General features: G+C 40.9%; 1 protein-coding gene across 4 annotated transcripts in view; it reads left to right on the top strand.

Annotated features, from left to right (window-relative positions):
- phactr2 (phosphatase and actin regulator 2) overlaps positions 1 to 12852 on the top strand; it is a 45912-nt gene that overhangs the window by 28162 nt on the left and 4898 nt on the right. For 3 of the 4 annotated variants that reach the window (XM_032540962.1, XM_032540964.1, XM_032540963.1), the window contains exons 3-13: positions 724 to 798; positions 1125 to 1265; positions 4355 to 4600; positions 5804 to 6335; positions 6583 to 6758; positions 7323 to 7479; positions 7841 to 7896; positions 10060 to 10121; positions 10571 to 10708; positions 11312 to 11388; positions 12586 to 12852. The exon at positions 12586 to 12852 is cut by the window's right edge and continues 4898 nt beyond it. In XM_032540962.1, coding sequence (XP_032396853.1) covers positions 724 to 798; positions 1125 to 1265; positions 4355 to 4600; positions 5804 to 6335; positions 6583 to 6758; positions 7323 to 7479; positions 7841 to 7896; positions 10060 to 10121; positions 10571 to 10708; positions 11312 to 11388; positions 12586 to 12601 — 1676 coding nt within the window. In that variant the 3' untranslated portion in view covers positions 12602 to 12852. The remainder of the gene's footprint in view (positions 1 to 723; positions 799 to 1124; positions 1266 to 4354; positions 4601 to 5803; positions 6336 to 6582; positions 6759 to 7322; positions 7480 to 7840; positions 7897 to 10059; positions 10122 to 10570; positions 10709 to 11311; positions 11389 to 12585) is intronic. The other variant, XM_032540965.1, reaches the window with a different exon arrangement.

Below are 12852 nucleotides of genomic sequence, written 5' to 3'. Positions count from 1 at the left end.
CCAAAAAGAACGTTACTCTTGCAATAATAATAATAATGGTACGCTGTTGAAATGGGTTTGCGTAAACGCTGTTGATAACGCATTTAACTGAGAGCACTAATCTAAATGTAAGATTGTTTAGTCTTATTTTTATTTATGGTGTGTGCAAAACCAGTTTAAGCTTGGTATGTAAAGCTTCATCTAATTGTACCTTTCTGACTTTCAAGCAAATGTTAAAAATAGTAAAAGATGCCCATTTTATTTCCCAGAGGGTGGTGGTCTTCAGAATTCTTGTTGTGTCTGTCTAAAACACAAAGATATTCAGTTCAATGTCACATACTGTATGCCGAAGAAAAGTTGAAATCAGAAAATGTTTATCTAAATAGTTGCAGATTATTTGTTTGATAATCGACTAATTGATTAATTCAGTAATAATTATTATAGCTCTAATTGTGTAACTCTGAGCATGCTCATTCTGTGTCTCACTTGTGGACAAGACAGATTGATTCCATATGATCCTCTTTTCAATAGGTTGTATAGAAAAACAGCTAAATTGGCTTAGTTTCCTGACTCAGTTCCTCATCTATGACTCAGTATGTGGTGGTGTGCTGTCACGTGCAGTGACAATTTAGCAATAAGAAGAGGACAGTAGCTGTTGAGCAATGTTTTTTGTAGAATTCTGTGTCAATTGGCTACTGTAGCTAAAAGACTAGATAAAAGGCCTTGATTTTGTTAACCTTTCAGTTCTTGAGAGAAAAATCTCCACCAGACAAACGAGGGAGGAGCTCATCAAGAAAGGAGTTCTCATCCCTGACCAAGGTTTGTTTGATCATTCATGTTTCTTTTTTCATTTACACTCATCCAAGGTTCAAAGTTCAGCTTTATTGTCATTGAACAATGCAGGATTACACAATGAAATGCAGTTGCAGGTCCCTCCACATCACACACATTGCAAATGTAAATGTAAATCCTGTTTTTCACTGTCCTTTACACTTTAGGTCCAGCATTGTTTAATGTGATTACATTTGCCTGTTGCCAGTAAATGCAGATCTGAAAGGTTTGATCTCTGCTTTTATCTGATTTCGAGCAACTGAACAAAAGCAGAGGATTTCAGTTATGCTGTTAACTGTTTTTATCTTTTCTAGATGAAACAATCAGCAGTGAAAATCTGAATGGCCATGCCACATCTAGTGTGTCGTCAGAGGAGGTCAAGGTTGACATTGAGTCTCCAGAAACAGCGCTGGAGGAGCAGGCCACCGGGCCCGTCAACACTGAAGACAAAACGGGTAACTTCTGGATGACTTACTGTGTCTAACACAAGCTTTTGTCTTTCTGCAATCTGTAATCTCTGGCTTCTTGGTGTCCTTAAATTTTGAATCTCTGTACTAGTTGAGACGTTTTAGTGCGTTCCATTTATGTTGGAACTCGGAAGCCGGAGCTGGGGATGAGGTCACACCCGAGTTTAAAGCATTCCAATTAGAAGTTGGATTTTCATTGTTTTCATTAGCTCTACATTAGCTACTGTTAGCAATACCGGTTGATAACATTGCATTATGCTGTTTTTTTTGTGTATACAAACAGCGTAACATGTCCAGAGGTAGAAGTTGAACATGCCTGTGTATTAGTGAGACACAAATAAAACAGAAGTGCTTATCACTTACTGCAGCTTCAACTGTTGATAAAGGGGGCAGCCATTTTGGATTTTGATCTTGCGCTAATCTGGCATTGTCCAAGTTCCGAGCTCAGAAATCTGTGGTCAGGGGGCGTGTTTCCGGCTTTGACCTCGGAAAATCCGAGTTCCGAGTACAAATGGAATTCACTATCAGACCTGGAATAATAGTTTCTCACTGGCATGTTGTGAACGTCAATGAGAAATTACTTTATTCAGGGGTTTGTGTTGTTCTTAAATTTGACAAACTTTCATTTTCAAACTTAGAAGTGGCTAATTGCTACTGTGTGATCACAGGCAAATTTATCCCAAGGATTGGATTAAGCAGGGCTGCCAACTTTTCCCAAAACCTTGGAGTGAGATTTGGGGGGGCCAACCCATATTTTGCCACGTACAAATCAATTTCTTTGGCTCTTTCAGCATCATTACACTTCAGGGTTTAAATTGGGATTTGTTATATGTGGGGGATGGGGCTCTCCCTAGGGGGGTCTGGGGGTAGCCCCCCCAGGAAAAATTTTTGAAAATAAACCATTAAATGGCACTTTCTGGAGAGTTTTGTGCAAAAAAATGGAGAAATCAAGTCTTGCATAGATGTGCAACTTAGGGTCAAGAGCCTTTGTGTTGTTGTAGTATCACGGTATTAGGGCTTTTAGCATTTACTATTAACTTCTTATTATAAGAACTGACCCAGACAATGTGCCACCTAATGAACCACATGAAGAGACAGTACATATGTCAGCAACACTGAGAAGATTTGGGTCTGTGGGAACGGTCCAGGGGTCCCTGTTGTAGGGACCAGGGACCCAAGTTAATTAATGTTGAGGGATCAACTAAGACCACTGAAATTCTAAAGAATGAGAACCACTGTTTTTGCACAAATTCTAATCCTTTACCTTTGTGTCAAGGCTCGTAATGTTTGGCCCTCATCCTCTGTGCCCCCCTTGCTGGATTTACTTTTTTGGGAAAATAAAGACTATTTGTTCATTTTATAAAACATTAAATGAATTATTTACAGTTACATTTAGAGATGCAGAGGTTAGAGATGCACAATAGTGGCCCAACGTTGCAGTATCGTATAGTATAGTATATATAGTAGGCTATAGCTCAGATGTGTTTCATCAGATTTCTGCTCATATTTACAACTTTATGCACATTCAAAATATAACTCCTCCCATCTCTGTTGTCCGAGATTTGGAGAGTTGTAATATAGTCTGCTGTGCATGTTATTGCTCCGCTGATATGGTGGATCTCATTCAGACCGTCTGACAGACACAGAGGACCATCTGGGTCTCTGGTCTATGACAGAGTTTAGAGGAGGCTGTACGTTGCGCGTTATCGGAGGACTACACGGATGCAACGCGTCACTGCTCCCCCACAGCAGAGCGGGTCCACCAGCCGCGCTGCTCACCTCTATTGTTACAGAGAGTGGACACGAAGCGACGGACGGGTCTGTAATACTCAGAGCTCATACCTAAAGCCGGGGAAACGCACCTGGGATGGCTCGTGAAAAAAATGTTTCAGTTTGCGACAATTCGAAACTTCCACAGACAGGGAGCGCTCTTGACCCCCCCCCCCCCACACACACACACAGTCTCTGAAAGCACAACTAGTCGATCACGAGTGGCTCAACAGGTAGATCTATAGATAAACTCATCTTTTAGAAATTTGACCGACCAGGTTGACACTTCAGCGTGAGAAATCGGGGGTGTGGCGTGTGAGCGTGTGAAACCAGTCAAATGCGTGTGTCTCACGGCCAATGCGTGAGAGTTGGCAGCCCTGGATTAAGCATTAATTATACAAAGTGAAAGCCACCACAGAGATATGGATATTGCCACAATGTTTGTTGGTGTACCTACAGAGAAGGAAAAAAACAAGTGGAAAAATCAGAGGATGAGGAAAGAAAAAAAAAAGAGTTACAAAGAGGCTGTTTCTCTCCAGTTTTCCCAAGAATGAACATGAAAATATTTTACGCCTAAAGCATAAAACCGGGTTATATGCTCCAAGTTTATAGATTTTTTTTTTTCTGGAACATGGAGTTATTCTGTTTCCACATTGGTATACATGTGTCCATGGAATGCATTTGTATCTGCAGCAGTTTTCTGACTGATGTTAAATCCTCTGTGGGATCTCTGGCAGGGTCTAATGTGTTCAAATAGATACTCCCATTATATCAGCCTGTAGAAGACATTCACTGTCTGAACAGAGCAGTAGCCATCTCCTAATGCCTCCCTCTCCCCTCAGGAGACAGGCTACTGTTATTCTGTCTGATGCTGCTTAAGTGTTGTGCTGTTCTCATCTCAACCATGTTAGCATTGAACTCAGAGCCATTTGTTTGTTCATTTGTCAATAATCAGAAAGGCACAGGCAACAAGCACTACAAATACTGTAGCTGAACACACATGCCTTCACAGTGGAGGAAGGGGAAGATTAATGGGTGTTTTTTCAATCATATTCCCAGCCTTATACATTATTCATTTGATACATTCCTAAATAAAAGGACTAACAGATCAAACATTACTTCTCATCAAACATTGCCTCCCATTATCAACAGCTCTGTCCAATTCACCTCTTATCTTTCAGCATCTCTTTCTTTGCTCGTCTGCATGTCCATTTGTGCATCTGTTTGCACAGAAGTGTGTCTTTTATCTTGCTTTCAATCCCTATTTTAACCTCTAAATACCTTCCTGCTTCCACTTATCTACTCAGAGAGGTGCGATACTAAATCCCTCGCCCGGGCAAAACAGGTGCGACCCCGAGACGTTCAGGCTAAAAAACAGCAAAGTGCCACTCTGCCCGCCTCTTCCAAACCTTTGGGTGGCACTTCAGCCACAACCAAACACAAAGACGCTGCTTCGGGGAATAAAAAGACTGCTAAAACCACAGGCAAGACAGTCTCATCCACTCAAGCTAAAGCTAACCCGCGGAGCACTAACAACACTAGTCGGGGGATTGGTAAGTTCAGCTAGTTGGGACTGAAGTCAGTTTGCCTGCGTGCCTCTCTGCATGGAAAATATGCTTGTATTTTTGAATGTTTGAAGGGTGTGAAGATTCACTATAAAGCTGTCTGCACCTATAAATGACAGCATAATTTACAATCTCTCATGTAATGAAGCGTTAGTCAAGTCAGGCTTCTGTCAAGTGGATACAAAATAGTATTCCCCTGACTGTGCCTCTTGATAGTGTCCTGTCCTGATTAGAAAAGATTTAGTTTCTGATGATTGTTTCTGGGAAAGCAGAAGTAAAATGGATTTACAAACGCCCAGTTGTGTGTGTGTGTGTGTGTGTGTGTGTGTGTGTGTGTGTGTGTGTGTGTGTGGTGTGTGTGTGTGTGTGGGTGTGTGGTGTTGGTGAGTGTGAGTGTGGTGTGTGTGTGTGTGAGTGTGAGAGTGGTTTGTGTGTGTGTGTGTGTGTGTCATGAAATGAGCTCCGACAAGCTCATGTGGTTTTGATTGATGGCATGATCATCACCCTTCATCCAGTGTTTGTGTGTACCTCTTTAACTTACAGCATGTTGGAACTAAGCAGTACAGAGACCACAGCCAGAATATTGCATGTGATGATCAAGGAGTCTTTCCTGAAGGGCTCTTTGCATTTTTGTTGTTGTTGTTGGGGAAGTGGGCCAAAAGTCGTTTCATTAGTGTGTACACAAAGACACTCTACAGACCTTTTTATAGGACTTTTTTTCATAGGAGAAACTTATATTTTATATTTTTTCAGTTTCATAACTAGATTTATATGTGGTCCTTACTCTTCAATTATACTTTAAACATCATGCTGTCTGCCCATGACAAGTTTGCTGCAGTTTATCAACTATTTCTCTTGTTTCACCACCGACCGGAGCTAATCCTTCAGGCTTCTGTCAATCACACACACAGACAACCCCTTCAGACAGCTGAGATAAAAAAATAGCATTTCTGATATTTTCCCAAACACCTTTTTTCTACCTTTTTAATAATAAGAAAATATTAACAGTGTATATATTTTGACTGCAAAGAAAATTTCCTTAAAGTGACCTGACCTGGACTTTACTGCAGACAGTTGAGTTTTTGTTAATGTAACCTGCATGTCTTCCGTGGGAGGAAACAAGAGTACCTGGAGGAAAGAAAAATTAAAATGTTTCCCTTCACTCTTTCTCCTGCTCCTGCTTCTCCTCAGCCAAATCCTCCCATCCAAAGAAGACAGGAGTCACAACAAAAAACACTCCCACCTCCATCCCTCATTCTCGTGTATCTAAGGACTCTGCAGCACAAACTGAGGGGACCGATGCAAGGAGAAACCGGAAATCAAACACTCCCGTCTCTTCTTCCGTACCCCAAAAGGCCCCTGCAGAGACTCCATGCCAGCCCGGGGAGTTAAAATCCTCGTCCCTTTCCTCAGACACCAAGTCAGCCTCATTTAAAGCCTCAGGCAATCAGACAGATGGAACTCAGGCTGCTTCTCAACCTGCTGTAGAGTCTAAACCGGATCCCAATGCCTCTACTGTGAGTGAGGACCCCCAAAAGGGCATGGCTCCTGAACCCAATGTCCAGCCTTCCCATATCAACACTGCTACAGAAGACACTTCTTTCACAGAGGGAGGGACGGACAGCAGCTCACATGGGGAGAAACGGGGGACAGCGGTAGGGGAGGGATGTGAACAAGAAAAGAAGAAAGGAGAAGCAGAGCCTGCTGTGGAGAACAGCTGCAGGTAAAAATGTAGTAAGGACATGAGAGTTGATGAAACATTCCTTATTTTTATCTTCCCTGCATGTTGTTTCTTATACTTTTAGAGTGAATTACATATCTACACAGTAGTCTTACTGTAGTCACACAAGTGCTGAAATGATGATTGACACTAAATCTCTCATTTTAATTCATCGTATGCAATAACGCAGATCTCAGGATTTGTCCTATTTCAACAAATATTCACACTGTCTTGTTGTTTTTTCCTGCAGGTCTGCAGAAGGCCACGCTGAAAGGCCACAGGGCCTCAGTGTAAACACGGACCAGGTCACGGTGACGGTGATCCCTGATAGGCCGAGAGACAGCCAAACCAGTGACTCTGACTCTGACGGACCAATCCTGTACCGCGATGAGGAGGAAGACGAGGAGGAAGACGAGTACACAACCAGTATGGCATTTGTTTTGTAACACATCGCACTATAATGGAGATCCATAGAAAAACGCCAATGTCACCTACAGAACTCATACTGACATTTCATAGAAGCTCCGCATGACTTTGTACATGGCATTTAACGAGCAGCTCTAGGTTTTTATTTACATTTGACGTGGGGATGCATGCTCTTAGTACACTGAGTCACTAGTTCATTAGGTTCATCTTTTACTTTCACACAATTTGTGCATTCCAACAAGTCATAGTCATGTGCACCTTCAGTTTGTGGTATAAATCGGGCCGACCAGTGTTCTTAAGTATCATTTAGGGTTCAGTTCAGTTCTGCATTGAAACATTAAGAACAGACCATAGTGACTTTGAGGATGTCATTATTGTAAATGCTAAGCCTGCTGGCTCTAGAATCCCCTACACAGCTGACATTTTTAGCTAAAGGCTAATCAGGATTGTAAGTGGACGTAAACATGCTGCCACTACTGAGGTTGCATCTTAATTGTCCATTCAGGTTGTTTCAAAGCCCTAAGAACCTTGTGACTAGTTCTCCCTGTCGGGTCTCTCTTCCAGGCGCTCTGGCCATTAAGATCCGCCGACGAGACACCCTAAATATCAAGCTGGGGAACCGACCCAGCAAGAGAGAGCTAGAAGAGAAAAACATTCTGCCGCGGAGCTCTGAGACGGAGAGAAATGAGCTTCGCCAGAAAATAGGCTCCAAACTAGTCAGGTACACACTCACAATCACACACGCTCAGCATGCTGTGAAAATGTAGCTGGGTGTGAGTTTTCATATTAGATTTGGCGGAGCTGTGGGGTAATAACAGAGACTGTTAATTCTGTTTTGATGTAGTTGTGGGCGGTGTACTAGTACAAATGATGCCAGTAAAAATCTGTGTTGAAGTTTAGTTTGACCTTTTCTACCAGATAAGGCAGAAAGGCTGGTGGCAAACAGCCTTTGGATTAACAAGAAGAAAAGGGTGTTAAAAAGAGAGTTTTTTAATTGTTTTTCTAAAGACAGTGTGATGTTTAAATCAAATATTATCTGCTCTTTGTAGAAAAGTATGTGAAAACGTTTTTTCCTTTTTCAGGCGCCTGAGCCAAAGACCCACCACAGAGGAGCTGGAGCAGAGAAACATCCTCAGGCGTAAGTTTCTGACATATACATAGTGTACTATTAAACTGAGGGGTGATGGGATACATGTTTATGGTTATTGTGATGTTTAGAAACTTGAATAGTAGAATCACAAAAAGTAAATATGGTTGCATGGAAATATGTGTGCGCTTGCTGCTTCTTAAATTTTTTTAAACTTGCCACATTTTCATTAACACCACATTTTACACATTTTGAGTAATAAGCATGCTGACAGTGTTGCACAACCTCATCTGATACAGACAGTAGTAGGAGTAGTGGGAATGTGTTTACATGCCAGTGAAAAATGTAGCAACACAGGAAGAGATAATGAGCACTGATGCAGTATGCAGCCTTGGTCTTATCTCTCAAGCTTGAAATTAGCAAATGATATCCCAAGATAGAATTTGCTTAAAAAATTGCATTTGTTGTAGTAGTTTCCTGCAGTACAACAACGTGTTTCTAAAGATGCATATTTTACTGATTGCACATTTTTAGAAGCACTGTTTGGGGTGGGGGATGGGGTTACAGTTGATAAATCTAGGAACATGGTTCATTATGGCTTTAGTGAAAGTGACTCTTAAAATGTTCTTGCCAATTCTGTCAAGCCATCCATTTTTATTCTTCACATAAAGAGAAGGTTTACGTAGGTAATATAAGATAAGCCTTAATTGTCTCCTATAGGAAAAATTTGTCGTGGGGATTCGAGAGAAACAATTAATTATTGTATCGTATTATTATTGTATTGTATTGTTAATTATTAGTTATTGTGGTGTTCCGGTAGCCTGACAAGCCTGACCCATATCAAGATGTTGGGTCTGGGAACTTCCCATTGGCAGGGCTCAATCCGAGGGGCGGGATAAACGGTTGATTAACAAATTCCCTCTGCATGCAATAGGATAGCGCTATAACCAACCAGAGCAACGCTAGTTGCTTAACTCCCAACTTTTCCAGAGTTGCGGCCAAAGCCGATTCAAAAGACCGCTGTTCGCTAGCAGCACACATCTTCTTTTTTTTCAATTAGCAGGGAATTTACGCAAAACTGGCTCTGCCGTCCTTATGTTAAGTCCGCCCACCGACTCTAGACACAATGTGATTGGCCTGATCAGAATTTGGTTTTTCCAGCTGACAAGCCAAAGGACAGTTGCAAGACTAACCTTAGCTGCAAAGTACAACAAAATTTCTAAGCTAGTGTTCCAGCTTTGACAGCAAAAGACTGCCCCGATAGGACCTTTTTTGTCTCAATAATCTAATAGCTGAGACAGATATGTCTATTTAAATTATGAGTTACAGTCAAATAGAAGCTGTACTTTATGTCTCCTACACTGAACGGATGTGCTCAATCACACGGATGCCTGTATTACTTTACAGACTGCCTCAAAATTATGTTTATAGACATTCATAGTTTTTTTTTGTCCTTCTTTCTTTTGTTTACAGTACACCACATACACAATAAAAGTTAGTTCAGGTCAGTTAGTTGGGCTTTATTGTGTACACTAATACACACACTACAGACTAGCCCCGATAAATGTTAAATAGTCAATGACATTTGTGTGTAATGCTTCCCAGCGGGGACTAAATTATTCTGCTGGAGGGTTTACTGGCTTGCCTTTGCATTTTAGAGACTTAAAAGAAGCATTTAAGCCTTATGTGTTTTAATTTCAAAGTTGTTTTGCTCTTGGCCTTACTGAACCAGATCAAACTGTTTTTTTTCCTACTAAAGACTGAGTAAATATGCTTTATGTTTATGCTTAGTGGAAAGTAAATAGAAAATAGCAGCCCACAATCACCGGTTTGTATTCAGTGGAAACTACAACACAGGAAATTGCAAAATAGAAATAATTTAATACATAGTTGGACATAACACAGGTTGTTACATAACCCGACTGTATATGATGACTACAAAATACCTTGAAGTTATGTGAACATTGTTTCTGATCATGTTCTTCACACTGGACGTGTGTGCGTGCGTGCACAATCAGTGTAGCATGGCCCCAGAAGAGAGAATGCATTACAAATGTAACTCTTCCCCTTTTGCTGTTACTTTACAGCCATGGACACACTTTGATGTCATAAAGTGTGTCCAAGATCATATCTTGCTGTAATTGCTATAATTAGAAGCAGAAGCTTGTTGCAGACAGTAGGTGTGAAATGACTCTCATGGTTCTCTGCATGCAGAAAAGAATGAAACAGAGGAGCAAGAAGCTAAGCAAGAGATTAAAAGGAGACTCTCAAGAAAGGTACTGTAAACACCAACCACACACACACACACACACACACACACACACACACACAGAAAAACAAACTGACACTGTGAGTCTATATTTAGCTGCTAATATGTTTTGCTCCACCTTATGAATCACATGAGAAGACAGAAAAGATGTTTCGTGTGGAGAGATCAGCCCATCTAGTGGACACAGATGGAACAGCAACTTGTCCTTCAGTGGAGAAGTTGGCTGCTTTCTGTCTCTCTAGCTCTTGTGATTATAGATAACATTTGCTTCCCAGAAACCTTTTTATATAATCAATATAGGGTACAATAATAAAATGAAGCATATAGGCATGTCCAGTATGCAATACTTTAATAAAACTATCGTGTGTGTGTGGTGTGTGTGTGTGTGTGTGTGTGTTGTGTGTGTGTGTGTGTGTGTGTGTGTGTGTGTGTGTGTGTGTGTGTGTGTGTGTGTAGCTGAGTGTGAGGCCTACAGTGGCAGAGCTTGTTGCTCGCAGGATCCTGCGTTTTAACGAGTATGTGGAGGTAACGGACGCCAAGGATTATGACCGGCGAGCAGACAAACCCTGGACACGGCTAACTCCTGCAGACAAGGTGCTACACTTAATATGCTGCATTGTGAAATACTGATGATTTTGTTTTATTGTTTGATAGGTTGTCTACTTTTTCTTCTTTGTCATGTTGTCAACTAAACAACCTGTTATTAGTCAGTTATGCATACTCGTACACATTTGTAACATTCAGCCTTATATCGTGGTTAAAGGATGTCAAAGCAGACTGCATTGACAAAAGTACAAGGACACCTTAACATTACACCCACATTCATCTGAGGCTATAACAGCCTTTGTGAAAGCTTTCCACAAAGTGTTGGCTGCAGGGATCTACTCCCATTAAGCCAAAAGAGCTTCCAAAAAGTATGGTGGCTGAGACGGTTCAACACAAACACAAAAGCTACAACACAAACGCAAACTCTTGTGTGGATGTTAGGGTCCTGTGCAGCATAGTTATGTTATTCCACTCAAAACCCATGGGAAAACAGGTGCCTTGTCCTGCTAGGTGCATTTTATCTTGTGGGTGTGGTGTGTGTGGTGTGTGTGTGTGGTGTGTGTGTTTTTTTGTGTTTTTTGTGTGTGTGTGGTGTGGTGGTGGGGGTGTGGGTGTGGGTGTGGGTGTGTGTGTGGGTGTTATGCCCCTCAGGCTGCTATCCGTAAGGAGCTGAATGAGTTTAAGAGCCGAGAGATGGAGGTTCATGAAGACAGCAAACAGTTCACCAGGTACTCGATGACCTTCACCCCATAGCCAATTCTGATGATAAGTCATGCTTGTAATTTATCACCGTACATCCTGCTGTTTATTAGCTCGCAATGATCAATATTGATATTACTGTAATCCCCCAAAGCCATTTCAACTGACATTACACACATGGGTCTATTGTAGTTCAATAGCCTGAGGCATTGATTGCCAATAAAGTCAAGGTTCTCTCTCTCATAAGTTATGACATCTGTGGGTCATGGTTTTATATTGTATCGCTGTGCAGAACACAGAGAATACATTAAATACATTAAATACATTTCCAAAAGTTGAACTTTTTCTATATTTTTTACTTCCACTGTTTGCATTAGTAGTTGTCAAGCTGCCTTAGAGGCACACAAGTAGATATCATCAGCACACTTTGCTTAAATCAAGCATATTTGTCTGCTCCTATGTTAATGAAAGCATTTAAAACTTATATCCATAAATATCTTTATGAACCATACTTTTAACCTGATTTTGGCATTGTATGTATTGTACTGTACAATATATATTTTGGATTTGCACTTTATTGTTATTGTCCTCTTAGACTTTTATAGTTGCACTCTTCCACCTTGTATTGAAACTGCTGCACATGAATTTCCCTTTGGATAAATAAAGTTTTATCTTATGTTTTGTATTCCATTAAAAAAAAACGAATGAAACCAGTAGCGCCTTTAGCTATAGCTGCAGCGTTTAAATCCATCATATAAACATCGTTACACCAAACGATAATCATTTTCTGAAGCAATTAGTTGCAGCTCAAAGAGACTATAAATTCATTTTCGAAGGACTGGTGTTTGAAGAGTGTTTTTGTTCCTGGTGAAGGTCCATATCAGATAAAAACACAACAGTAGATAATTGAATGTATTTCTGGATCATGAACAGTGTGCATACTCTAATTATGCCATGAATATCTCTCGCTTGATTAAGCACCTTCTTGTTTAAGAGATGTCACTTAAAAAACAGGTGGAACGAATAAGAACCAACACGTCATTTGTTAAAACCAATTTGATTGCAACCCTAAACTATCCTATGCACGTACAGTGTATGTTTGTCTCTGCAGTGAGCAACAGTCAGCAACAAGAAGAGCTAAACAATGCCATTTATATTGATTAATTCTATAATATTGTGTGTGTATTGTATTTTCCTAAACTAAGCCTGTGTGTTTCTATTTTTAGATTCCATCGGCCCTAAGCGTTCTCACTGTCAGCTGGACGTCAGCACCACAAGCTCTCCGGTCCACAGCTCCCAGCAGTCTCCCAGTCCTCCGGATCCTCAGTACACAGATTAGTCAACTTTGCTTTGGGATCCTCTTGCGCCTGATGATATGTATTTCTGTCTAAAATGACAGCTACAAGTGTGTCTTAAGGCCTTGGCCATCCGTGAAACCTTTGCACATATCTATAGTCGGAACAGTGGTGTGTGTATAGCACTCTGATTAGATT

Source organism: Etheostoma spectabile, chromosome 17, assembly GCF_008692095.1.
Source record: "Etheostoma spectabile isolate EspeVRDwgs_2016 chromosome 17, UIUC_Espe_1.0, whole genome shotgun sequence".
Taxonomy (NCBI): domain Eukaryota; kingdom Metazoa; phylum Chordata; class Actinopteri; order Perciformes; family Percidae; genus Etheostoma; species Etheostoma spectabile.
Note: the sequence above shows the minus strand (reverse complement) of the source record. Positions and strands in the feature narration are given on the sequence as shown.